Source organism: Diabrotica virgifera, chromosome 5 (genome assembly GCF_917563875.1).
Source record: "Diabrotica virgifera virgifera chromosome 5, PGI_DIABVI_V3a".
Lineage (NCBI taxonomy): Eukaryota > Metazoa > Arthropoda > Insecta > Coleoptera > Chrysomelidae > Diabrotica > Diabrotica virgifera.
This window is the reverse complement of record NC_065447.1, coordinates 18042064-18069804: the sequence shown is the minus strand read 5'-3', so window position 1 is coordinate 18069804 and position 27741 is coordinate 18042064. Positions and strand designations below refer to the sequence as shown.

The 27741-nt window shown below is 32.3% G+C and overlaps 1 protein-coding gene across 1 annotated transcript in view; it reads right to left on the bottom strand.

The window, feature by feature from the left end:
* The window catches only part of LOC114332584 (serine-protein kinase ATM-like), a 144589-nt gene that overhangs the window by 7146 nt on the left and 109702 nt on the right, over positions 1-27741 (bottom strand). The window contains exons 28-32 of the mRNA XM_028282413.2: positions 23883-24094; positions 20487-20863; positions 13741-13993; positions 9417-9531; positions 4002-4177 (exon numbers count right to left, since the gene is read on the bottom strand). Of these exons, the coding sequence (XP_028138214.2) occupies positions 4002-4177; positions 9417-9531; positions 13741-13993; positions 20487-20863; positions 23883-24094 (1133 nt within the window). The remainder of the gene's footprint in view (positions 1-4001; positions 4178-9416; positions 9532-13740; positions 13994-20486; positions 20864-23882; positions 24095-27741) is intronic.

The window sequence follows — 27741 nt, the reverse complement described above, 5'->3', positions numbered from 1 at the left end:
TGTTAATTTACAAATGCTCCGTAGAGTAAGTAGCTCATTCAATGATCGTTTTTAGGCGTACATAAATGTGTTAGAAGATAATTTTGAACACCTTATGTAATTAAATATTAAAAATATTTTATTAAAAGTAGCTTCTAATTTTTCAAACATGTTTTTTTGCAAAATGTATTACTGATAAATTATGTTTCGTTCTTTATTTGTTACACTGTTACATTTACATACAAAAGTAGTGTTTAATTGTCTTCACAAAATATTGTATTTTGTGTTTGTGTTTTTTTGTAAAATTTATTACTAATTTTCTTTGTTTATTTGTTGCATTTACATAAAAAGATAGTTTTTAATTGTTTCAAAAATGCTGCATGTAGTGGTTGTTTTTGTTTGTAAAATGTATTACTAATAAATTATTTTTATTTCTTTATCTACGACTGATACATAATATATGTATTATACTTGTGGTGTTTGCAATATAATGCCATATAATAATCCCTTAGGGATTAATAATGCGGGATTAATAGCTATTAATCCCTCTGGCACAACAATCACAAAATTCACCACGGAAACAAAATAATCAACCTCAAAAAGTGTCACTGTCAAACGAATAGTATATTTGACAGTTTGTGTTGAGATGGACGAAAATGAAGAATGTTTTAATTGTACACCACCAGAAATTGTAGAACTAGCTACAGCAACAGCATCTACCTTAATACCTGAAACATCGAAATCCATTTATAATAAAACGTATAATATAATATAATTAAAAACTCTACTAAAGTTAATGATGATTCTCAACCAATTCAGTTTATTAATTGTACTATTACTAATTTTAATGTTTTTAACAAATAAAGTTGTTCATTAAAAATCTTAAATTAATTAATTTGTCGTAGATAAAGTAGAGTATACTACTCGCAATAATGGCTCTCATTCCCTCGGAATGTTACTCCCTCGCCGCTAACGCGGCTCGGTTCGTAAATATTCCTCGGGAATAATAGCCATCATTATTGACTCGTGGTATAATCTACTATTATTTGCTACAGTGTTACATTGATTACCGGATTAATAATCGGTAATCTTCAATTGTCAAATCAGTCATGGCTTACTTAAAATTTAGATAAATTTAAACACCTAAAATAATTTGCTCTGAAAAATGAAAATATCTCGAAAACTAATAAATTTGGGCATAGGGAATATTATATAAAAATTAAAGTACGCTAATGTTACTTTTCAATAATGATATAAAATACAGGGTGTTCCATTTAACATTACTGAGAAAATAATGTACTTGCGTTTTGACTCACCCTGTATTTGATATAAAGAAAATTAGCAATATCAATAATTCTTAAAAATTTTGACAATAAATAAAAAAATATGGCATTAATAAACCATTGCTGTTGTGCTTATTTTTATTTATACAGGGAGTTAACTTGTTACGATTTTCATACAAAATTGGTTATAACTTTGTAAATACCCTGTATAACATTACAAACCTTTATATTTTTGTGATGGAGAAGTTAACAGGATTTCGAATATAAAATAAAATATAGGGTGTTCCATTTAAAAAAAAACATAAGTTTGGTCTGCCACTGTGTTATCGAACACCCTGTAACATTCTACCTAATTTTGTAATGTGAAGCTATTATGTGAAGCTGATTGCTATCTATTACTATAGCGGAGCTATTGAGATTTACCCTACTAATCAATCACCCTGTATAAGCGAGTTAGAGAGAGAGAAAAGAAATTTTGTGAATTGGCACTTCATCAACCTTTCTGCAGGTATTAAGGCAGAGGCTTACTCTTATCTTATAAATAATAAAGTAGGTATAATTTCGCATGTCACACCAAAGTATCTTCTTTCTTCGTGCCATCTCCGCGACGAACGTTGGCAATCATTATTGCTATTCTAACTTTTGACACTACAGTCCGAAAGAGTTCAGTTGAGCTGCATCCAAACCATTCTCTGAGATTTCTCAGCCAGGACATTTTTTTCCACCTATGCTGCGTCTTCCTTGAATCTTTCCCTGCATTATTAATTTTAGGAGTTCATATCTGTCACCACTGTTATATGACCCAAATATGGAATCCAGTATCTCTCTGCTGTTCTCTATTCTTCTTAGTAGTTCTTCATTGGTTATTCTGGTATTTCTGGATACACCAAAGTATGTTCCTCTAATCGGCTTAGCTCACGCTGGGTTAAGCTGTTTTCAATAGCAACTAAACTAATAGTATTTCTGAATAACAGTTTTATTAACTTCAAAAATGTGATTTCCATAAACCTAAATTACAATTTACGCCGTTATTAATAACAAGCTGAAAATGTGAGCATTATCATAACGAAAACTTTGTTTATTTACGTATTTAAATTCATAATATTGAAAATTGCTATTGCGAAAAGTTGTTTAGAATTAAAAAATATGTTTTAATGTGCAATTATATCATTCTAATTTTAATGTTGTGAACTATAAAGATACTTTACTCGAAATTCATATTTTTTATATACCTCGTATAAAATTAATAAAATTTGATATGTGATGGTTTCATCATAAATCTTAGACCATGAAGAGCTTTTTATGAACAATAACTTTCCTTCGAGAAATGAAAAATACAAGAGTTATAAATGAAAATGATGATTTAGAATAAACCTTATTTTCGTTTTCAGCACCATCAAAACTTTAGGTTAGACGAAAATTAGCCATTCACCACGTCGTGGTCAGTATCTCGAGAAATAAGCGTTATTTTAAGAGTGCCACTCGTCTATAAAGTCACATAACATTTTCCTTATTGCATATTTTGACTTGAAATTTTCCAGAAAACTTCTTCATGAATTATGTTTTATTCCTGTGTTGGCGAAAATTATAATCTAAAATGTTTATCACTCAACGTTTTTAAGTAAACATGAAACTAACGAAATCTGACGACAAAATGTTTAAGAATTAACAACTTCTCTTTTAATTTGTTTAAACAGTTTAAATAAAGCTCGTTGTGCAAAATTGTGCAAAAGTATTGTAAATCTCTCCTTATAAACTTTTTGAATAACTTTTTCCAAAAAAATTAACTTTTTTACCCTGTTTTAAGTGCACAACTACCAAGTAATATTATTTATATCATAATTGATAAAAAATTGTAATAAATATATATAATTTCTTATATAACAAAATAAAAAGTTTATAAGGAAAGATTTACGATACTTTTGCATAATTATTTATTACTAATAAACCCATTTTTTATTCGCTTTTTTTAAACCAAATTGAAAATATAGCTCATGCTCTTTCATTTGACACCTGTGGAATGGTTCTAAAGTCATTTTTTTCTGACTCATGTTATTGTAAAAAAATGCTCTCTGGGATAAACAATTTGAATAAAATTTAAACAATTAAATGAATCGCTTTGAAATTTTTATCACATATTAAGCACCAAAGAACCCTTATATGACAAAAATTTCAAAGCTGTACACTAATTTTTACAATAGATATTGCGAAATTAATTTTTTTTGCAATTCCGACCTTTTTTCGCAATTATATTAACAATAAATGAGTATATCAAACTTTGTAATACGTCATTTTAAAGCTTTTTCCATAATCTCAAAGATATTTGTTCTAAAAAAACCAAAAGTTTCACTGTTTTCCATTGATTTGAAAAAAAAAAGGGAAAAATGCCATTTTTTGACAATTAATTGTTTATAAATAAAAATGGCCGCCAGATCCTACGCAGGAAATAGTTACAATTTGCTCTTATAGGTATTACCTGTCGAAAAAACGCTTCAGTACCCTGGCTGCTCGAGTGTCATGGAAAAAACCTTATTACCCTGGACTATAAGTATTGCAGGAGCGGCGACGCAATAATATACAGACTTTGCGAATTTATAAACGAAAAGTTTTATTGTTATTGCATTTGAGTGACATTATATTTGACATAGGATGTGTCCTTTACCGTTTTGGATTTTTTTTAGAATTGAGATAACCTCAAAATAAAAATATTGTGATGGCGCCACTGCCTGATTTTCTTACCTTCTGGAGACTCTGTAGATTCAGGCTCAACTTCTTCGTCCCCTTCAGTCTGGCGTTTATTCGCTTCTGCAGAAGTAACAGTCCATGCGTACAGTGGATCGTAGAGCAATACTTCTAAAATTGTGTTGATAGTTTGGGCATTTTGACGTAAAACTTCCATGGTTCTTTCACATGATCTGCAAAATATGTGTATTTTTAGAATATTGCTATAGTTTATTTAATTTATTGAAGGTTTAGTTTATATTTTTTGAAAAAAGTTTCTTGGGAATAGGTTCATTTAAAACCAGATATTATTAAAAAACTACTAGAACTAAACATTTTTATTTGTTGACTTGACGTTTCGACAGGTATTCCATGTCTTTATCAAAACTATATCTAAAATTCACATTGATACATGATCAAAAAGGACACAGCAATAACTGGGGTGCACTGTGCAGCTGTTGCTACATCGATATGAAGCAAAAACTCCGGTTTTCCCCATAAACAATTCTTTTTGATCAGGACAAGGCACCCGTTTACTATGCTTCTTCTTGTTCTTTTGGCGACCAAAACCCTAGATAGTCCAGAAAGCCACTGCGCATCCGCTAGGAAAAATATTCCGATTCGGATTTTTTGCACAATCTTACTCAAAAAGGACCCCTTTTAACAAATTTGCACGTTGCCAGGACCAAAAGGTGGTCAAACATTTTTTAAACGTTTTTTTTTTTGTTTTTTTCCTAAAATTATTTGTTTTGCATGGAACAAAGTTTTTTTTAGGTTTTTTGGATCATTCCAAACAGAAAAGGTCTTTAGAGACTTTTCTCTAAAGTTGATAATTTTTGACATATAAGTGATTAAAAATTGAAAAATTGCGAAATCGGCCATTTTAACCCTCAAAAACTATGTGAAAAACTGAAAATTTGTTGCCAAGGTAAGTAGATATTCTTTAAACATCGATTGATGAAATCCCGAAGAGTTTTTTGCAATACAATATTCAGAACTCCTTGGTTTTTTAATTGCTAATCAAGCGTGCGCGACACTATTTTCCACCGTTGCATGTGTATACAGTATGGCGCAAATGAAAGGAATAAATTCGTTATTTCGTAAACCGGCGACTTTAAGGAAAAATCCCGAAACAGGTCGATTTTTATTTTTAAGTTATGATATTGTGGCATATATGGTATACTAGTGACGTCATCCATCTGGGCGTGATGACGAAATCGATGATTTTTTTAAATGAGAATAGGGGTCGTGTGCTAGCTCATTTGAAAGGCTCTTTAATTCTCTATTCAGTAATATAAACATTTTCATAATTATTTATACAGGGTGTCCTGTACACTGTCCTGTAAATTTTTTGGACACCCTGTATAAATAATTATGTAAATGTTTATATTACTGAATAGAGAATTGAAGAACCTTTCAAATGAGCTAGCACACGACCCCTATTCTGCCCTCCTAAGGAAAACCACCGCATCTACAGTATTTATAAAAATGAGTAAATTGACTTCAAAGAATCTGCAACTTTTAAAAGGTGCTAAAATTGTTACAACAATGCGGTTAGAAACGAGTTTACTTTATATCAATAAGTCTGTAAATAAACTGTGTTTAAAAAAAAGCAGCAGTAATTTATCCTAATTTTATGCCTACTACGGCAGATACTGGGGAAAAAATTGTAAGTAATATTAGGAATTGCTAAGTAAAACTACAGCATCTACGGATGTTATGTATATGCGATATTTTTTCTTAGCATAATGTTACATAAAATATAGTTAAACAACAAAATGAGTTTTTGAATAATTTATTAAATCTACATATTTAATAAAAAAAAACACATTTATTATACCGATTAAACCCTAACAAATAAAATTTAAAATAAAATAAAAAAAAATTAAATATATAAAGAAATTATTTTATTAATTCTTATCTTACTCAAGGTTTTGTCAAAATTGTAATCTATTTGAAGGCATTATGATTTTTAGATTTTTAATAAGGGTTTCTTTTTTATTTTTTGGTACTCCACAAGGAGATGTAAATGCCTGAGGACTGGGAAGTTTTTTATTTAAAACTTTATTTTGAAGAAAAGTTATTTCAAACATACTATCGGATTTATTTGTTAACTTGTACTTTTTAGAGAAAATAATCCCCTGTTGGCAACAATTTGTTATTTTCGCCAAGTAAGGACGTTTCTCTATTTTTTTAATTTTTATTTGTAACGCGAAATTTTCCCACTTAAAAAAATCTGTATGCTGCATTCTTTTTATTGTAACCTTTTTTAAACTTGCCTTTCCAACAGCTGTCACAAAATCATTAAAATCGTAGGTTTTTTTCTTTTTTTAAACAGTTCCACCTGATGGTGGAAACTATCGGCGGGCATGAAGGTGTGCCCTGGTTCGAAATACTTAATACAAATATCTTGAGCAGCTATAGCGTTAGAATTTACAATATGTATAACAAGGAAATGTAATTGTAGGTGAATTAAATTATTATGTTATTTTACAAATTCAATGAATATGATTAAAACATCTTAAATTGTTTTAACTTATGTACCTACAAAAAACTTTTTAAGCAAATTAAAAAAAAAGTATTTAAGCAATTTTTTTTAATCTAGACTACTTACTCTACTTGATTTTCAACATTAAAAATTTTACGTTGTTTCTTAAGACACAAACTAACACAATCGCACCATACACAAGTTGAAAAGAAAGTAAATAAATTGATAAACCGCGCCAATTACGTAGCAAAAACACCGCAATTGGGTATTGCTTAGAATAAACACAGTAACTGCAGGCTCCGACAAGTATATGCGGGGTTTTACCTAAGTAATGTTGTAGTTGTGGTGTTTTTCCTTAGTTCCACGCATGTTTTTGTAGATGCTGGGTTTAGTATTTCTTTCAGAATATATAGTTGGGGTTGTAAATACTGTACTTTTTTTAAATAATCATGTAATATAAACCCTCTAGATCAAATTTTCGCTCCTAACTCAATTTTCATAATTTTTGCATATGCGGTGTTTTTCCTAAGGGCGGCAGTATTCTCATTTAAAAAAATCATCGGTTACGTCATCACGCCGATGGATGACGTCACTAGTATATCATATATGCCACAATATCATAACTTAAACCTAAAAAACTTTATTCCATGCAAAAAAAATAATTTTAGGAAAATAACAGAAAAAAACGTTTAAACAATTTTTGACCCACTTGTGGTCCTGGCAACATGCAAATTTGTTAAAAGGGGTCCTTTTTGAGTAAGATTGTGCAAAAAATCCGAATCGGAATATTTTTCCTAGCGGATGCGCAGTGGCTTTCTGGACTAAGATGGGTCTTTGCCTGTCTGGCTTCCTTCCATTCAGATCTATTTTGTACCCTTCTCCTCCATTGTCTTATATTCATGGTTTTGAGGTCGTTTTCCACGTCATCCAACCATCTCGCTCTGGGCTCTCTTTTTTCGTCTTCCTATCGACTTTTCACAAATCTTACAATATCATACCTTTCATTCAGTTCATTAACCATGTCGTTTCTCCTGATTCTACATGTGCCGTCTTCCTCTTGCACTGGGTAATATACTTTTCGCAGTATCTGTCTCTCGAATGTCCTGAGTTGGACTTCATTTTTTGTTGTCATTACCCAGGTTTCACAACCATAGGGTACTGCGGGTCTAATCAATGTTCTATAGGACTTTTCATCGATTGTCATTTGTTTCGAGCTTCTGTCATATGTTGTATAATCTGTGGATAATACTAATATACACGGATAATACGACATATGACAGAAGCTCGAAACAAATGACTGTGAATGAAAAGCCCTATAGATAGTAATTTTGGTTCAATGTCACCAATCTTTCATTAGCATAGTATGTACGATTTCCACTGAAAATACGTGCATTAATTTCGCTACTTATGGAATTCTTCTGATTGATTTCTGTGCCCAGATATGTGAAGGCATCCACACATTCAATGATATAGTTGTCTATTGAGATATTATTTTCATAGTCAGGTGCTCTTTTGACGGTCATATACTTCATTCTGTTTCGTTTATTTTAAGCTTACTATGGGACTGTTGCAAAAACAAAACTACACGAATTGGAATATGAATAGATCAACAAGCCGCCAAATTCACCAGATATAGCACTTTGTGATTTTATATATGGTTCTAAAATTACAACAAAGGGATCAAAAGTCGCTGTTTTACAACGAACGATCAATCATATCTTCACACTGCTTTGATGACCTTAAGCAAACTAACTTTTTAGAAGTAATAAAAAGTTGGAAAAGCATTTTATCAAGTATAGTAAGCAAACAGAAGACTACGTTCAACAATAAAAGAAATATACCAAAAATTGTACGTTTTCTTAGTTAGGTAGTTCTTAATGTTGTTCTGAAGCTATTTCCTTGTGGCATTTTTATGATTAACTATTTAGATGGGAAATAAGCCACAATTAAATTGAAAAAATAATTTTATTAACGTTTCGAAACCCAAATCAGGTTTCGTTGTAAAAATACAAAATACTACTAAATTAAACAAAAATGTTGTTGCTAAGTAAAAAAAAGTAGAAGACTTTAAAATGATATTGCCAATATTTATGAGTTGCGTTCCTGGGACGACTTTACAGAAAAATAGTTCATTCGATTACATGAAATCAACCCCAACTCAAGAATATCCGCCACAAAAAAATCATAGCATGTGATCTGTTTTTAAAAAGACAAACCAAATGCAACGATGACAGTAAAATTCTCGCGTTAGAGATTCCATAGTAAATCACGAGGGAAAACCAGGAAAAAACCTCGTGATACTATCCCGACATCGTAAGTATTTGATCTTACATTTAACTTACTTTCAAAAAAATTAATACCAAATTCTGACTTTAATATGTTTAAATTATAAATAATATTAATAATACATAGATATACAATAAGTAATACTAAAATATAAAATTTGTACTAACTCGATATGTTATTGACTTACTAATCGTGGTATTTTCTTTCTATTGACTTCTTCTTTCAGTATGGGTAACCACATCCTACTGCATTCTACCGAGGAATTTGCGACACAATTGGTTTCATTTAGCATAATTAGAGCCGCTTCTTTGATTTTTCTCTTTTTACTATCCCATTCTTTCAGGACTATACTTGAATCTCTCCACTGAACTCTATGTTCATTATCCCATGCGTGTTGATATATTTGAGATCTATTCAAAGTCTTCTACTTTAAAATGTATAATATACCTCTGAATTGCCAATATAAATGAGTCAGATTAAATAAATTATTAGAATTTTTTTACTTAGTAACAACATTTTTGTTTATTTTAGTAGTATTTTGTATTTTGACTACGAAACCCGATTTGGGCTTCGAAACGTTAATAAAATTATTTTTTCAATTTAATTGTGGCTTATTTCCCATCTAAATTGGTAGTTCTTACAATATGATACACACTTACTTTCTAAATATCCCTTCTACTCCAGAGACTCCCATTGCATCAACCATATCTCTTGTTAATCTAAAAGGAACAGTTTCTGGTGTTGGTAAAACTCGTCCCTGCTCAAATGCAATACCTGTTAACAAAAAGAAATTTGTTAAAAAAAGTTTAAGTTTTTAATCTAATAAAAAACTAAACTAAAAAAAATGATATTTAAAATACCATTCTATATCCTACCAGATCAAAAACTAAAAACAACGGAAAACCTCCTCTGGTAACACCATCCGGGCCGAGACTTCTAAAAATGCAAGCCATGCGAATTCTGAGACTATAGGAAGATGAGGGAATTTTACAATTTATAATTCACGTCCATTCTGCTCAGGCGGTAAATTTCCAGCGACAATGGTTCCCTTAAGAGGATCGGTACGTATTTTCGGCTGCAATGCTATTCAAATGGGGATTCATTTTTTTCAAATCCTGAGAAAACTAATAAGTATTTTTGAAAAATTTAAACGCAGAATGAAAGATTACGTTATTAGCGAGGGCCGAAAGTCCCTGAAAACTTCTATAATGTTTATTTTAATAAGTTACAGGGGTGAAAAACCTAAGAGAAAATTTAGTGTGATTTTTAATTTCAAATATCTCATTCAAAATAAACTTTTTATTTATTCTAAGGGACTTTCGGCCCTCGGTAATAATTCAGTCTTTCATTCTGCGTTTAAATTTTTCAAAAATATTGATTGGTTTTTTCAGGATTTGAAAAAAATGAACACAATGCCGTGGTAATATTTTCCAAATCTGTCTTTGTCTTACAACGCACTCAACCGAATATAATATTGTCAGCATATATTGTCAGTCAGACACTGACAATCAGTGACAATTTTAAATATTTGACATTGCATCGGGAATATTTTGAGAAATTGATTAAATATTATTGATATATAGTGTATTTGATAAATAATTGATTTAAGACGTGAACCTAATAAAAAGTTATTTATTGTGTATTATTTGTGGAGGATCCAAGCAGAGAATACATCAGATATATCCTGTGATCCAAGTATTTTGTTGTTAGAGATGTTCAAAATTGTAAGCGTTCCAAAATAACAACATATTATTAAAAAATCACTTTAACACTTTTCCTCTTTTCTCGATTGATTATTAGTTTTTGTTGTACAAATAAATTATTACAATCACTGAAAACATAGTTAGTGAAAAAATTATCACATTTATTAACTGAATTAATAATTTGCAATTATAAAAATAACAGTTATCCAAGAACATTCAAAAGCCATCTCTTTAAATTAATTATGACATTTTCAAGTAGAATGACATTCTAGTAATGTTTACATATCCACACCAGTGTGAATTTTACTACACGTAATTTGCCGTGTAAAGACAGAAAAAGTAGGGATACACGTAAAATATTTGCGAATTATGTACCCATAGCCTTAACCGGAATCCTTTTAGTCCGTTCTTTAACGGTAAAATATTGCAAAACCTCTAAATTTTAAAGAAACGCTTGGATTGACATGAAATTTAGCATACACATAGCTAACAAGTCAAAGAAAAAAAGTGATATTGTGCCGATATGTGCTTTTGCCCTGGGGGTGGTTTTCACCCCTCTTGGGGGTGAAAAAATATTCGTCCAAAGAAAGTCAGGAAATGGATAAACTGGCTAATTTTAAGTAAATTTTGTTCTGTAGAGTCTTTTCACTAAGTCAATACTTTTCGAGTTATTTGGCAGTGAATATGTTCATTTTTTCAACAAAATAACCACGCTTTTAGACGGTTTTTCGCAAATAACTCAAACAGTAAGTATTTTGTCGAAAAAACATTCCTAACAAAAATATAGCCTGTAAAAATTTTTAAAAAATGGTGTATATATCACGTCTCTACACCTAGTAGAAGCAGAGTTATAGCTAATGAAAAATAGGTTCATATTCGTCAAATTCCAAATGGAATACGTTGACGTGAAATAACCAAAAATGAAGCACATTTCGGGGAAAACTCATTACAACTTATTTAAAGTGTTTAAAAAAAGCTTCATTTTTGTTTTATAAAAAAAATGTCTAGCATTAAAATTAAACAAGTTACGCTCAAAATAAAATTAGTCCCTTTTGGTTTTGGTAAATAGTATCCCCCTAAATAGTATCTTAAATGAACTTAATCGTTACGACTTCACAAGTTTCTTGACTCGTGTATATATTGTTTATATGATCTGTAAGTTTCATCGGTTCGAAGTCCTTATTATTGAAAGGGCTGTAGTTAAAACGGGTTGAACGAGTCACTGATCACGAATGTATGCAAATTTAGAAACATCAAATCTTAATTAATTTTTATCTAACGGAAAAACAAAAAAATACTTGATATTCAGAAAAGCAAATCTGACTTTTTTTGTTTTTCGAGATTTTTGGTATCTCTAACAATTTTTAAGTTATTTTGAAAAAAAGCATATTTTTCAAAATTTAAATTTTTAAAAATTTTATTTTGAAACCAAATTTTTTCAAAAATAAGCAGTTTGGATCGATGAAACTTACAGATCATATAAACACAACATAAGTAAAATAATTTGTGGAGCGGTAACGATTAATTTCATTTAAGTTGCTAATTAGGGGGTGGTCTTCCCGATTTTTTTTTGCAAAAACAAAAGGGACCAACTTTATTTTGAGCGTAACTTGCTTAAATTTAATGCTAGAAACTTTTTGTAAAAACAGAAATAACGCTTTTTTTAAACACTTTAAAAAAGGTATAATGAGTTTTCCCCAAAAAGTGCTTAATTTTTTGGATATTTCACGTCGAAATATTCTATTTAAAATTTGGTGAATATGAATCTATTTTTCATAAGCTATAACTCTGGTTCTGCGAGATATAGAGACCTAACGCGTACACCATTTTTTTTACTTTTTTATAAGCTATATTTTTGCTAAGAACGTTTTTTTTCAAAAAAATACTTACTTTTTGAGTTATTTGCGAAAAACCGTCTAAAAATGTGGTTATTTTGTTGAAAATATTCTAGAATTCTTTCTAAATTCATATTATTTGACACACCTCGTATACAATTAACAAACTTGGATAACTGATGGTTGCATCGTGAGGTTTAGACCATGCACAGATTTTTATGAAGAATAACTTTTTTTCCTAAAATTATTAATAAAAGAGTTATTACATGTCTAATAAATAAAAATGATGTTCGGAATCGGTAATTTGGGAAAATTTCAATTTTTTTTTCAAGTAGAAGGCTGTTATTGCATATTTTAATATGGTTTTTAATTACAAATAACTTTTCATAATAAAATTTTTTGATATTTTGAAATATAAAGGTAGTTTGCTCTTGAGCGAAATTCATATTTTTTGACATACCTCGTATACTGTTGACAAAATTTGATATCTGATGATTGCATCTTAGGTTTAAGACTATGCAGAGCACTTTATAAAGAATGACTTTTTTTCGTAAAATTGATATTAAAAAAGTTTCCCATATGGTTCCAAGTTACGCAGACACCCTGTATTAAGTAAATACCGTCTATTATGTGGAATTGAATGTAAGAAACATTTCAACATTGAAAAAAAATTGTTTGCTAAACCTGTGGTGACGTAATTAGTGTATATTTGAAAATCTCTTTAGTTCTAAGTTAAGAATGATGATTCCTGTTTTTGTTCAGTTGTAATTAAAAATATGTTTTAATAATGTTTATTTATAATTTATTGATACAATAGTAACAATAAAATTACGAGTACATTATTACATTTCTTAAAACAACTTAATTTTTTTGTCAATGTCATTTTTGACTTGGGGTCATTTTTTACCCCTGTTGGTCATGCGTGTAACAAAAAAATGTTGGTCATCGGAAGGTTAACCAATCTACCTGAAATTTTGCACAGATTTTCTTTAGACATTTCTTGAGGTATCGCTGTCGAAATATTTTTTGTTTTATGCTAATTTTTTGTTTAACAATAATAAATATGTTGATTTTCACCCTTTTTTTATAAGAAATTTCGTTATTTTGAATTGTGAGTGACACCAAAAATTCAAAAATCGTTAAAACTAAAAAAACTCGGCAGCGTTACTTCGTGAAATTTATAAGCTATATAATAAAATCTTTTTGAATTTTTTGTTTCACATGATTTTAGGTGTCTGTAAAAATTTGCCACCTTTGATCTATTTTTCAATATTTTGCCTTGCATTTTTTAATATTCTTTGAATTGTACTGAATATGTTTATTTAATTAAAAAATAAAATTATTCTTCCATTAAAAAAATTCACAAATATGTACTTCAAATGTTGATTTCAAACCATACCCCCCACCCCCTTAATCTAAAACCTTATTCTCCTTAAAAAACTTACCAAAATCGATGTGGATCACTTCAGCCGTTGTTTTATCTATTAAAATATTGCTAGTATGCCTGTCACCAATTCCTAGAATATATCCACACATACTGGTCGTAGCTACGCTGTGTATAAATGCTCTCCTTCTTTCATACCAGATAGCAGGCTGGGAGAAGAATTCTTCGAAAAAGTGATGGAATACTGGCTTGAGATCCTTGCAGAGTCTCTTGTATATTTCTAGTTTGACTTCAGGACTCTTGCGAGCACAATTCTGTAAAATAAAGTTCATTAGTTACTACATATTTCAACATTACTTTTTTTGTTTTGTTCCCTGACCTTGGTTTGGAAACTTTAGCCACGTAATTGCTATAACGAGCTCAGGGGAGTAATGTGTACTATAAAGGCCCATTTATACATATCAGGGCCGTGTCCGTTCCGTGTTAAAACAGGGCCCGGTCCAAAAAAAAAAACAGTATGTACTCTTATGAGTATATTTATACATTGGCGTTGCCCGGACGGGGCCCGTCCGGGCCCGGACTGAAATTAATCCCAGCCGATATTTTTGCTGTCGGCACTGGCGATGCACGAAAATGACACGGATCGCAGGGACTTGTATAAACACAATTTTATTGTTTTGTGAACGCGACTGCTGGAAAACAGACAAGCAATAGATATTGTGTGGTGAGATCTTCTATCCAAGCCGAAATATTTTCAACTATCTTTTACACAGAGATATGTAATAACGTTTTCCTCTCTTATTCGGCCCGGTACGCACACTGCCACAACCCGGTTGTATGTAAATATTGCATTAAAAATACCCGGACTCGGCACTGACCCGGAACGGACACGGCCCGGGTATGTATAAATGGGCCTTAATATGTAATGTGAGTATGTTTTGTTACTTAGTTAAGTCGACTTTATTATCTTTACAGAGACGCTTATTGAATCCAAACATCTGAGGTCCCTCAGGTGAGTACTGATCGCACAAGAACAAGCTTCACATTTTAAAATTAATTATAAATGCATACAGTGTTTCATCACAGGGTCAATCCAAGCCAAGTGGTCCAAAGGTGGTTGCTTGACTATTTTTAATATTTTTTATCTTTCTACCTTTTAAACTTCAGTCTATAGAGAGTACAAAATTACGTTCATTTTATTTTTAAAAAATTTAGTTTGCCGATGACGGCCATTTTTGTTAAAGCGTGTCGATTATTTTCACTGAAAACATGGCTTCGCTCTTTAGCCAATATTTTTACTGTGGTTTGTCCTAGGACAATAAATCACAAACCAAACTTTTTAGAAAAGTATGCCCTAAAAAAATTTCTTGTAGCATTATTTAATTTCAAACTACCCTTAAGGCCTTAAATGAACCTCAAAGTTTGAAAAGGTAAACTGATAAAATTCCATTTTCACCATTTTTTTAACAGCATAAGGCAAGCTGATAATGGTTTGTAATTTTTTTCTGGAAAAGACATACGTACACATACTTTAAATAAAAAAAGTTTGAGCGTTGAGACTTGAGTAAATTTTTTCAAAAAATATCTCAAAAATGTAATTTTTTGAAACATCTCAAAGTTTGACACCTTATATCCCTGATGGGCACGGATGAAAAAATTTGAAATTTGGCTGAATGTTAGCCCCTAGCAAGTAGAATAAGAAGTAAAAATTTGGAGTTGCAGACTTACGTCATATAGGAGATACAGGCCTGAAAATATGGTCAAAAATCAAAATCGTCAAAATTTGAGCGTTTGCGGGCAGGGTCATTAAAATTCAAATAAACTGTCTAATGAAATAAAAATTAATGTATTTTCACCATATTTCACAATGAATACAAATTTATACAGGGTGGGCCAAAGAAAAGAGTAGACCTCGATATTTGGCAATAGTTACCTATTAAATTATAAGGAAATGCCGAAATAAGTCCATTTTTATTTTTACTATATTGCAACTTTTTGGGATATATTTCATACTATGTGACGTCATCCATCAGAGCGTGATGACGTAATCGATGATTTTTTTTAAATGGGAATAGGGGTCTTGTGTCAACTAAAAATACATTTTACTGCTGTCAGAAAATAGAAAAAATGTTTATTTCACAAATAAACATTTCTTTTCGCTTAAATTAAATCACAACCTACCTCTTGACAGTTTGAACATTTAATTTAAGCGAAAAGCAATGTTTATTTGCCAAATAATAATTTTTTTTTCTTCTTTTTGTGTCAATTAATTTAATTCAAAAATTATCTTTTGGCCACCCTGTATAAATAATAATACCATTTATTATTAAATATATATTATATACAGTGCTAGTCAAAAGTCCGTACCCCCCCCCTTGTATCTTTTGATCGGTTATACATATAATAGTGAAATTTGGAGTGAGGAAATAAAGGGACGTACGCTTCTTAACTAGTCATGACAGGTGACGTAATAGTGACAGATGACTTTACAGCGCCACTGTGACAGATAATTTTAAATGGGACCTTATGGCAAGTGACACCTCATTTGAAAGGTATTGAAAATATCTCTTCAGTCATACTAATTTTTTTGGGTTTAAGTTGATTTTGATTTTGGTGAATAAATGAAATAAATATAACTTTGTAGTTTCGCATTTAATTCTTAAAAATTGAAATGTCCGCCCATGGTTATTTTGTCAAAAAAGTTGACATTTTTCAGCTCTCTAGTAGTTTTTACGTCAACGTCAACCTTTTTGACAAGTAACCATAGGCGGAGGTTTGAATTTTTATTAATTAAATGCGAAACTACAAGTTTATATTATTTCATTTATTCATCCAAATGAGCTTAAACTTAAACAAAATTAGTATAGCTGAATAGGTATTTTCAATACCTATCAAACGAGGTGTCGCTTACCATAGGGTACCATTTAAAATTATCTGTCACAGTGGCGCTGTAAAGTCATCTGTCACTTTTACGTCACCTGTCATGACTAGTTAAGAAGCCTACGTCCGTTCATTTCCTTCCTCCAAATTTCACTATTATAAGTATAACCGGTCAAAAGATACGAGGGGGGGTACAGACTTTTGACTAGCACTGTATAATAATTAAATTATATTATTGTTTATACTACAGAGAATTGAACACTCTTTCAAATGAGATAACATACGATCCCTATTCCCATTAAAAAAAATCATCGATTACGTCATCACGTCCAGATTGATGACGTCATGGAGACGTATGAAATATATATAAAAAAATTGTAATTTAAAAATAAAAATCGACCTGTTTCGGTATTCCCTTAAAATCCAATAACTGCCAAATATCAAGGTGAACTGTTTTCTTTGGCCCACCCTGTATAAATTTGTATTTATCGTGAAATCTGGTGAAAATATATTAATTTTTATTTCATTAGACAGTTTATTTCAATTTTAATTACCCTGTCCGCAAACGCTCAAATTTTGACCATTTTGATTTTCGACCATTTTTTCAAGCCTGTAACTCCTATATGAGGTAAGTCTGCAACTCCAAATTTTTACTCCTTATTCTACTTGCTAGAGGCTAACATTCAGCCGAATTTCAAATTTTTTCATCCGTGCCCATCAGAGATATAATGGGTCAAACTTTGAGAATTTTCAAAAAACTACATTTTTGAGATTTTTTTTTTAAATTTACTCAAGTGTCAAAGCTCAAACTTTTTTTATTTAAAGTATGTACGTATGCCTTTTGCAGAAAAAAATGTTTGCCTTATGCTGTTAAAAAAATGCTGAAAATGGAATTTTATCAGTTTACCTTTTCAAACTATGAGGTTCATTTAAGGCCTTAAAGGTAGTTTGAAATTAAATAATGCTACAGGTCGTTTTTTTAGAGCATACTTTTCTAAAAAGTTTGGTTTTTGATTTATTGTTCTAGGACAAACCTCAGTGAAAATATTGGCTAAAGAGCGAAGCCATCTTTTCCGTGAAAATGATCGATACGCTTTAACAAAAATGTCCGTCATCGGCAAACTAAATTTTTTAAAAATAAAATAAATGGAATTCTGTAGTCTCTATAGACTGAAGTTTAAAAGGTAGAAAAATAAAAAATATTAAAAATAGTCAAGCAACCATCTTAATTTATATTGGACCACTTGGCATGGATTGACACCACACTGTACCGCATCAAATATGCTTTTTAATGAAACACACTATATTTTATTTTAAATTTAAAACACGCTTGACTTCCATCCATTGCTAAGCGCTTTGCATTATAAAGAGTTATTTAAAAAATTATAACCAAATTTCGATAAAAATCGTAACAAGTTCAACGCCCTGCATAATTGAAAAGGAATACAAAAGCAACCACCTGTTGATTTTCCTAATACTTTTTAAATATAATACAGGGTAAGTCAAAACACAAATTGAAAAACTTTTAGTGTAAAGTGTAAATAATTTAAAAATTATTATAAACGGATCAGTGAAGACCTAAAAGTAAGTCCTCGTTAATATAATGAATAAAAACTGTTGACCGTATCTTCTCATCTTTATAATTTCTTCTATATTTTCTAATTGCCTTTATGACTAAATGGAACTTATCTTTAAATGGAACTAATAAAAATTATAAATGAAAAAACTCTTAAACAAAACGAAATCGAAAGTGATTTAAAGATTTCTTACGTCGGAAAACAAATTCTGGCTACAGCCTAAATCCGAGCTTTCTATACTTTGCAAAGCAAACGAAGGATAAATGGATAGACGTGGGAAATCTACAATTTACATTCCGCGGCACGTCAATTTATCTATGCAAAACTCCAACGAATTTGATTCATACACTTTGTGAGTAAACGAAGGAAAAGAAAGACAGTTCAAGATTTAGTTTCGATACAGAGACCACCAACTTTCGCTCATGCACATTTCACCTTCTTGCACTCCTCCGAGCGATTCGTGGTGCGCTTACTGAATCGAAACCAAATCTTTCTCTCATGTTATAGCAAATTATTAAAAATAATTTACAACACACGGAACAGCGACATGATTCTATTATAAACAAAACGAAATCCAAAAGAGCGGGAGATCTAAAGATTTCGTACATTGGAAAACAAATTCTGGTCTCCGCTTAAAACCGAGTTTTCTATTCAGTTCCGTGCATGACTGACGCGTGACGCACTGAAAAAAGAGTTTGGGATGATCTATAAATATACGTTATAGTCTAGTCGCAACATAGGGGGTCCCGTGGACACTTTTAGTTCCCGCGATTTGATGGTGCTATTATAGGTTTTTTGGGTGGCTGAATCCAATGGAAGCGGCCAGGAAGCCCAAATGTGGTGCGTTTAATTGTTATTAACAAATTATGAAAATTAGGTGTTTTTCAGGAATTATTAGAAGCCCTGTAAATAAATTGATAGTCTGGTGTATTCTGGTCTTCTCTGGTGTATTTTTGGTCGCTGAATCGAATGCGACTAGTCGCGATTACTCAAAATGTGTTCTTATTTTGTTAATAACAAAATAATTGTTTATTCGCCGAAAAGCTCGAAATGCGTTATCTACAGCAAGTTTGTAGTTTTTTTCATAGTATTTTTATACGCTAAATCGATTGTCACTAGTCGTGATAGCTTAAACCACGTTCCGAGTTGTTATTAATAAATTATTACAAAAATAACGGTTTATAGTACGTTTACTCACGCTTTTTGCTCTAAATTTAAAAAAACCACTTGGATTGACATGGAATTTGGCATGCACGTAGCTAACATGTCAAACAAAACAAGTGATATTGTGCCGATGTGTGCTTTTACCCTGGTTGTGAGTTTCACCCCGTTTCGGGGGTTAAAGAAGAAATCTTTAAAACAAGTCAGAAATTGGATAAACTGATTAATTCTAAGCAACGTTTGTTCTATACAGTTTTTTCACTAAGTCAATACTTTTCGAGTTATTTGCGAGTGAATATGTTCATTTTTCAACAAAAAAACCAAATAACTCGAAAAGTATTAACTTAGTGAAAAAACTGTATAGAACAAAAGTTGCTTAGAATTAATCAGTTTATCCACTTCCGGACTCATTTTAAAGGTTTCTTTTTTCACCCCCGAAATGAGGTGAAACTCACCCCCAGGGTAAAAGCAGACATCGGCAAAATATCACTTATTTTGTTTGACATGTTAGCTACGTGTATGCCAAATTTCATGTCAATCCAAGTGGTTTTTTAAAATTTAGAGCAAAAACCGTGAGTAAACGTACTATAAACCGTTATTTTTGCAACAATTTAAATAACAACGTCGGAACGTGTTTTAAGCTATCACGACTAGCGGCAATCGATTTAGCGTATAAAAATACTATGAAAAAGACTACAAACTTGCTGTAGATAGCGCATTTCGAGCTTTTCGGCGAATAAACTATTATTTTGTTATTAACAAAATAAGAACATATTTTGAGTAATCGCGACTAGTCGCATTCGATTCAACGACCAAAAATACACCAGAGAAGACCTTAACACTATCAATTTATCTACAGGGCTTCTAATAATTCCTGAAAAACACCTAATTTTGTTAATAACAATTAAACGCACCACATTTGGGCTTCCTGACCACTTCCATTGGATTCAGCGACCCAAAAAACCTATAATACCACCATCAAATAGCGGCGAACTAAAAGTGTCCATGGGACCCCCTATGTTGCGGCTAGACTATTAAGAATAGAGATGGGAAGGAAATATTTAAACAGTTACAAAATCCCAGCAATTGAAGTATTGCAGAGTATCAACGTTAATTAGAAATGCGGGTAAATTCCACAGTAAGTAGACAAAGATAAAGATCACGGTATCAGCTGTATAAGTGTACTTACCAAAAATACACTCTTGCACGTGTTCGGTGACTTGTCCGTAGGCCTGTACTTTTGGTGTGCACCGAGATTGTCCTTTCCGTTTCCTGTCAAATATTCCCCGATGGGCATACTGTCATCGGCCCACTTCAATATCCCGCTCCTCATAGATAAAGGCACGATTTTGTAGGTCCTTATCCGCAGATGCTTGGTGGTTTTGTTGTAAGACAGAAGATTGTTCATAATGTTAAAAACCTGTTGCATTACGGCGTCTTGACGAAGATCGTCTTTGCCCTTGACTAGTTGAGAGTGGTATTTTCCGTCTGTCCCTCTGCATAATATTCTCTTGGGTACATTTACTCCACCGGCGATTTTGTATTTTGATTTAAAAGATACAATACCTTAAAAAATATAAAGTTAATAAAAATGATCCATTAGAATAATAGAAAAAAAATGCTTCTTTAGATATGTGAATCATTAGCACACAGGATAACATACTGGGTACAGAAACATACTGTACGTGGTACAGGAAACAAATGGCGAGCAACCGTTTCTTAAATTACCACCTTGCACACCCAACTAGATATAAATATAACCTCGTACAAGTCAGCACAAAAAAGTGGCAACCGCGACACTCTGTGTCACTCTGCCCCACCTAGATGTAAAGGAGGATGCAGTAGTAGTAATCCAAGAACCTTGGATAATTAAGACCAAAATAACTGGTTTTGGCAGTCTAAATGGTCAAATCTTCAGCTTACCAAGCAACCAACAACCGAGAACAGCAATATATGTTCCCAGAAAAATCAGCCTCCCCCCTGGTGCAGTTTTGCACCTCAGACGTAACTGCTGTTAAAGTAAAATGCCCATGAGGAAAAGGCAAAAACAGAGAGTTGATACTAGCATCGGTCTACCTACCCTCAGATGCAGCCACCCTACCACCAACAAAGGAGATGGAAGATCTGGTAGACCATTGTCTCAGCCAGAAGGTAGAACTTATTATCGGCTGCGATTCGAATTCTCACCATCTAGGCTGGGGCAGCAAAGATAACAACTCTCGAGGTAAGTCTCTTTATAACTATATTATTAGTAAAGATTTGTATATCTTAAATAGTCAGTTTAAATAGACAATTATAGATATCACGCTAGCAACAGCAGAAATATCTAATAAAATTCAGAACTGGCAGGTCTCAGAGGACATCTCTATGTCTGATCACCGCTGGTTGACCTATATTATTATTCTGTAAAAAAGCCTTATCAAATCTCGCGACCCTAGGAGGAAGGATGTAGAACTCTACAACCGCCTCTTAGAAGATGCTCTGCGGAATGAAAAGGCTTTAACTCCAGGAACTAATACAGAATTGGAAAGGTACACGGTATCTATCCAAAATAAAATAAGCTACGCTTAAAAAAAATCCTATCCGATAAGTATGGTACAGGAAAGTCGCAAGACCAACTCTTGGTGGTGCACCGAACTGGAACACCTTAGAAAGACAGCAAGAACTTCTTTTAATAAAGCAAAACGCACCAAACTTAAAGAGGATTGGGATATTTATCAATCAAACCTCAGAGAGTTTAACAAAGGAAGATGGAAGCAAAACTTCCAACCTTTGCGAAAGTGCTGAGGTCCTGATGAAAGCACACTTCCCCGGTTCTAGCGTTTCAAAAGCACCGAACTGGACGGAAGAAATAATCATACCCACACCAAATGACGGGCATCTTGCCAGAACATTAACTAATGAGGAAAAGATAAGAGTGGCCATATCGTGCTTCGCCCCTTTGAAGTCACCAGGGCCTGACGGCATATATCCAGCCCTACTACGGTGGGGGCTAGTAATGGAGTCCATGAATCACTAGCCCAAGCTTCAGATGGTAACAACATCATCCTGAGGTGGGTAAACAACGGAAATAAAGGCAACCGCATTGCTGACCAGCTAGCTAGGAAGGCAGCAGGCCTAAGACTCTTAGGACCTGGTGATCTTTTTGGCTGGTCAACTGCAACAATTGCGGAAATTGTCAAATGTCACTCCCACACGCAAACCGTGAAAAGATGGGAAGAAGGGCCAGGATGTAGACTTGCCAAGGTAACACTAAGGAACCTTGGGAAGTCAACATCAGAAAAGTACTTGAGAATGACCAGGAAAAACCTACGCTTGACAGTTGGTTTTTTAACTGGCCATTGCCAACTAAGAAAACACCTCCACACACTGGGGCTAGTAGACACATCTCTATGCAGGAGGTGTGAACGAGATGACGAAACTGTCGAGCATGTCCTATGTGAATGTCCGGAGTTATCGTCAATAAGAGAATATGGGTTCGGCGAGCCTTGGCCTACACCTGCCGATATAGGGGAGATGTCACCAGGTGATTTGTCCGCCTTCCTGGAAATGGCAGGATGGATGATGAACTAAGGACGACAACCCCCTGGGAGGATGTACAATGGGTCAATTGTGGCTTAAGTGCTGTGGGACTTGACTCACACTCCCTACTCTACAGATACAGAACCTCGTACAAGTCTCGTTCATTCTCATTGATAACTCCTATCCCATATCTATCATCAATAAAGATCTATTTTCCAAATGCTTTGGGCACTCTATTGCAGAAGCACCTAATGGTGAAAAATTAGTGTCTATTTCAACATCGTACAGTTGAACAATCGTTCACCCCGAATAAGCCACAAAATATGCTTCTATTAATACTTGCCATAAATCACGAAAAAGTTTACTAACTCCTCAAAAACTTACCTGTTAAACACCATAAAATAGCTCTAAAAACATCAAAACAGGAAGATTGTTTTCTAAATCCAAAACTTCATTGACCCCTGTACAGAATGCAACTCCTGCTACATTGACCACACCAGCCGCTCTCTTTAAGGTCGTCTAACCTCTCACAAAAGAGACATCAAGATTTCGAAACCTTGTGCCCTTGCACAACATGCCATTTGTACGTAACATCAGATTGACTTCACAAACGTCAAAATACTGGACAAACAACAAAATTATCGAAAGAGATCCTTCCCTGAAATGTGCCATATTCTTAAACATACATCTGCACTAAATAAAAGAACCGAGCTCGAGAATTTGAGCCAGATTGATCTCTCTCTCTCTCTCTCTCTCTCTCTCTCTCTCTCTCTCTCTCTCTCTCTCTCTCTCTCTGTCTCTCTCATCATACACAAATTATTCCACTAACCCCGTAGCATTCAATAAGCTCTCTCATCAGCGGCAAGATACTGGCTTCATAAACCAGAGCGCACGAGTTCGAATCTCAGCATCAACAACGATATTTTCTTAACTGTGGCAGCAGCAATGGGCTTTCCAGAGATATCCACTATCCGAGGTTTTTTATGAAAATCATGACTACCAATTTACAAGAGGACGTTTGACAAGTCCCCAATCTGTCTACATATTAAGAATAAATATTTACCAACGATATTAGAGTAATCTTTCTTAACGCTAACTGGGAGTTGATAAGTAGGTACCAAAACGTCAACATAATTTTCGATTTTGGTAATGATCTGATTTCTCGGAATGTCATACTCCTTTTTGGTATCGTTATTTCCTTTTGGGTGTTCGAAATACGCTAAGTTAATAAGAGCCGTGGATACTTGGTTCAATCTATCTATTGATTGTGATAACCTAAAATGGTGAAGAGCAAAACAGGCGGTTAGTAGAGGTAAAACCATTGTTTAAAAAAGGATAGTTGGTCAACGCAATGAATAAATTCGTTTGATTTTAATTGAGACAGTCGCCAGATGTCACCACCATTTCTGTCAGGGTTGCCATGTCACGCGTAACTACGATAAATCCAAATGCATAGGGGTACCACAAGGTTCAGTATTGGGTCCTCTACTTTTCCTTATCTTTATTAATGACATCACTAGTTTAAAAATCGATGGAAAAGTTTTTCTTTTTGCTGACGATACCAGTATCACTTGGAGCAACTCAAATATCGCAACTCTTCATGCTACTATAACTTCTGATCTACTCACAATAAAATCCTGGTCCGATTCTAATTTACTCTCTTTTAACGTAGATAAAACAGTAGCATTATCCTATAAAGGAGGAAATCTTCAACCCTTAACTCTTCATAACAGCCAGATCAGTATCGTTGATTCTGTAAAGTTTCTTGGTATTTTTTTAGATAGCAACCTTAAATGGTCCCTTCATATCGATGTGTTAAGCAAGAAACTATCCTCAGCTTGCTTTGCAATAAGATCTGTTTCGAAGGAAATGAATTTAGCCTCTTCCAAAATAACATATTTTTCTTTGTTCGAGTCCCATCTTCGATATGGTCTTCCTTTTTGGGATTCTGGTACAGCTGCCCAATCCGATGATATTTTTAAATTACAAAAAAGAGCAATAAGATATATGTTTGGCCTCAGAAGAACAACACATTGCAGAAGCTACTTCAAAGATCACAGGATTCTAACACTACCTTCTTTAAATATTTTAGAAACTGTTTGCTTAATTTGTAAACATTTACATGTCTTTCCAGCTAGACCTAGAGATGACTATTCCACCAGAAATTCTACCTTTGACATCTATTTACCGATCCCGCCCAGTGACTTAGTAAAGAAATCTATATTATATTCAGCAAAAAAACTATACAACCATCCCCCTCTACAACTTAAATCTGTAGCATCTCTCCTTAAGTTCCGTAACATGACAAAAGCCTTATTTATCTGAAAGACCAGATTATTCAATAGCAGAATTTCTTAACCAATAACTAAGAAATTACAGTATTCTTATGTATAAGTAGAATCTTAATATATATTTGAGTGTCATATGCAGCAGCTTAACTTATTAAATTTCTTAAGGTAGATTACGCAATTAGCAATTTTTTTTTCAATTTTGCAATATATTGCTACTGATTTTTATTTCACTTGATTACGTTTTATTTATAGTGACGATTTATATAATTTTAGTAAATTGTGTTTTGCTCTTGTTCTTATTTATGTTTCTTGCAAGCTTTGTCTATAAAATTGTTAAATTTTTCATGACAATAAAGCATATTTCTAATCTAATCTAATAGACACCAAGTTAGATAATCACCCTATTCATAACACACCAACTCGCAAACATATTAAGAAAAATAAATATATGGAAGAATATCTTTTTTAGAAATTGAATTAATATAGAGTACTTCAGCTAACTTCTTCTACAACTTCTACTCTTCTAGATGACTTCAGCTTACTTCTACAGCTACTTCAGCTTACTTCTACAGCAACTTCAGCTTCAGCTAATACATTAAGGTATAGTAGCATGACATTCATTAATTCAATTTCTAAATTTTTTCTTCATATATTTATTTTTCTTAATACAGGGTGATTGATTAGTGGGGTAAAGCTCAATAGATCTAGTATAGTAATAGATAGGAATAAAAGTTAATAACAAAAATTGTAGCCAACTTTGAGCTACACATTTTAAAATTATATATAATGTTACAGGGTGTTCGATAACATCGTGGCAGACCAAACTTATGTTTTTTTTTAATGGAACACCCTATACCTATTTTATCTTATATTCGAAATCTTCTTAACTTCCCCATTAGAAAAATAAAAAAGTCTGTTATGTTATACAGGGTATTTACAAAGTTATAACCAATTTTATATGAAAATCGTAACAAGTTCAGCTCCCTGTATAAATAAAAATAAGCACAATAGCAATGGTTTATTGATGCCATATTTTTTTGTTGATTGTGAAAATTTTTAAGAATGGTTGATATTGCTAATTTTCTTTACATCGAATACAGGTTGAGTCAAAACGCAAGTACATTATTTTCTCAGTAATTTTAAATGGAACCCCCTGTATTTTATGTCACTATCGAAAAGTACCATTACCGTACTGTAATTTTTGTATAATATACCCTATGTCTAAATTTATGAGTTTTCGGGATATTTTCATTTTTCAGAGCAAATTATTAATTAGGGGTCTAAATCTTTCCAAATTTTAAGTAAGCCATGACTGAATTTTTAAAAACTGATAATTTAAGATTACTGATTATCAATCCGGTAATCAATGTAACAATGTAGGAAATAAAGAAAGAAAAATAATTTATTAGTAATAAATTTTACAAAAAAAAAAAAACAACCACAACATACAACATTTTTGAAACAATTAAAAACTACTTTTGTATGTAAATCTAACAAATAAAGAAAGAAAAATAATTTATCAGTAAAAAAATGTTACAAAAAGAAAACATGAACACAAAATACAACATTTTCGAAAAAATTAAAAGCTACTTTTAGTAAAATATTTTATATATTTAATTACATAAGGTGTTCAAAATGAGTTGAGTGAATGAGTTACTTACACTACGAAGCATTTGTAAATTAACACTTCGAAATACACTTTGTATTCTATTTTTCATCTCTCCCTTGTTGTTGGAGACATTTTATAACCTTCATTCTTAACGTAACCCCCAAAAAATCAGTCCAGTTTATTAAATTTTGGTGATCTGGGTGGCCACGCTACTGGTCCATTGAAAAATGAAAATATCTCGAAAACTAATAAATTTAGATATAGGGAATGTTGTATACAAACTAAAGTATGATAATGGTACTTTTCAATAGTGATATAAAATATAAGGTGTTCCATTTAAAATTACTGAGAAAATAATGTACTTGCGTTTGGACTCACCCTGTATTCGATATAAAGAAAATTAGCAATGTCAATCATTTTTAAAAGTTTTGACAATAAATAAAAAAATATGGCATCAATAAATCATTGCTCTTGTGCTTATTTTTGTTTATACAGGGAGCTGAACTTGTTACGATTTTCATAGAAAATTGGCTATAACTTTGTAAATACCCTGTATAACATAACAGACCTTTATATTTTTGTAATGGGGAAGTTAAAATTTCGAATATAAGATAAAATACAGTAGGAAAAATGAAAGAATACCCATGAACGAACATATAAAACACGCTGTATTTTCCTGTCACCGTGTCATACAAAAAATTGGCCAGCGCAAGTACATGTAATAATTATTATTACATGTACTTGCGCTGGGCAATTTTCTTTGTGACACGGTGACAGGAAAATAGAGCGTGTTTTATATGTTCGTTCATGGGTATTCTTTCATTTTTCCGACTGTATAGGGTGTTCCATTTAAAAAAACATAAGTTTGGTCTGCCACGATGTTATCGAATACCCTGTGACATTCTAATTAATTTTAAAATGTGAAGCTCAAAGTTGGCTACAATTTTTGTTATTAACTTTTATTGCTATCTATTACTGTAGCGGATCTATTGAGCTTTACCCCACTAATCAATCACCCTGTA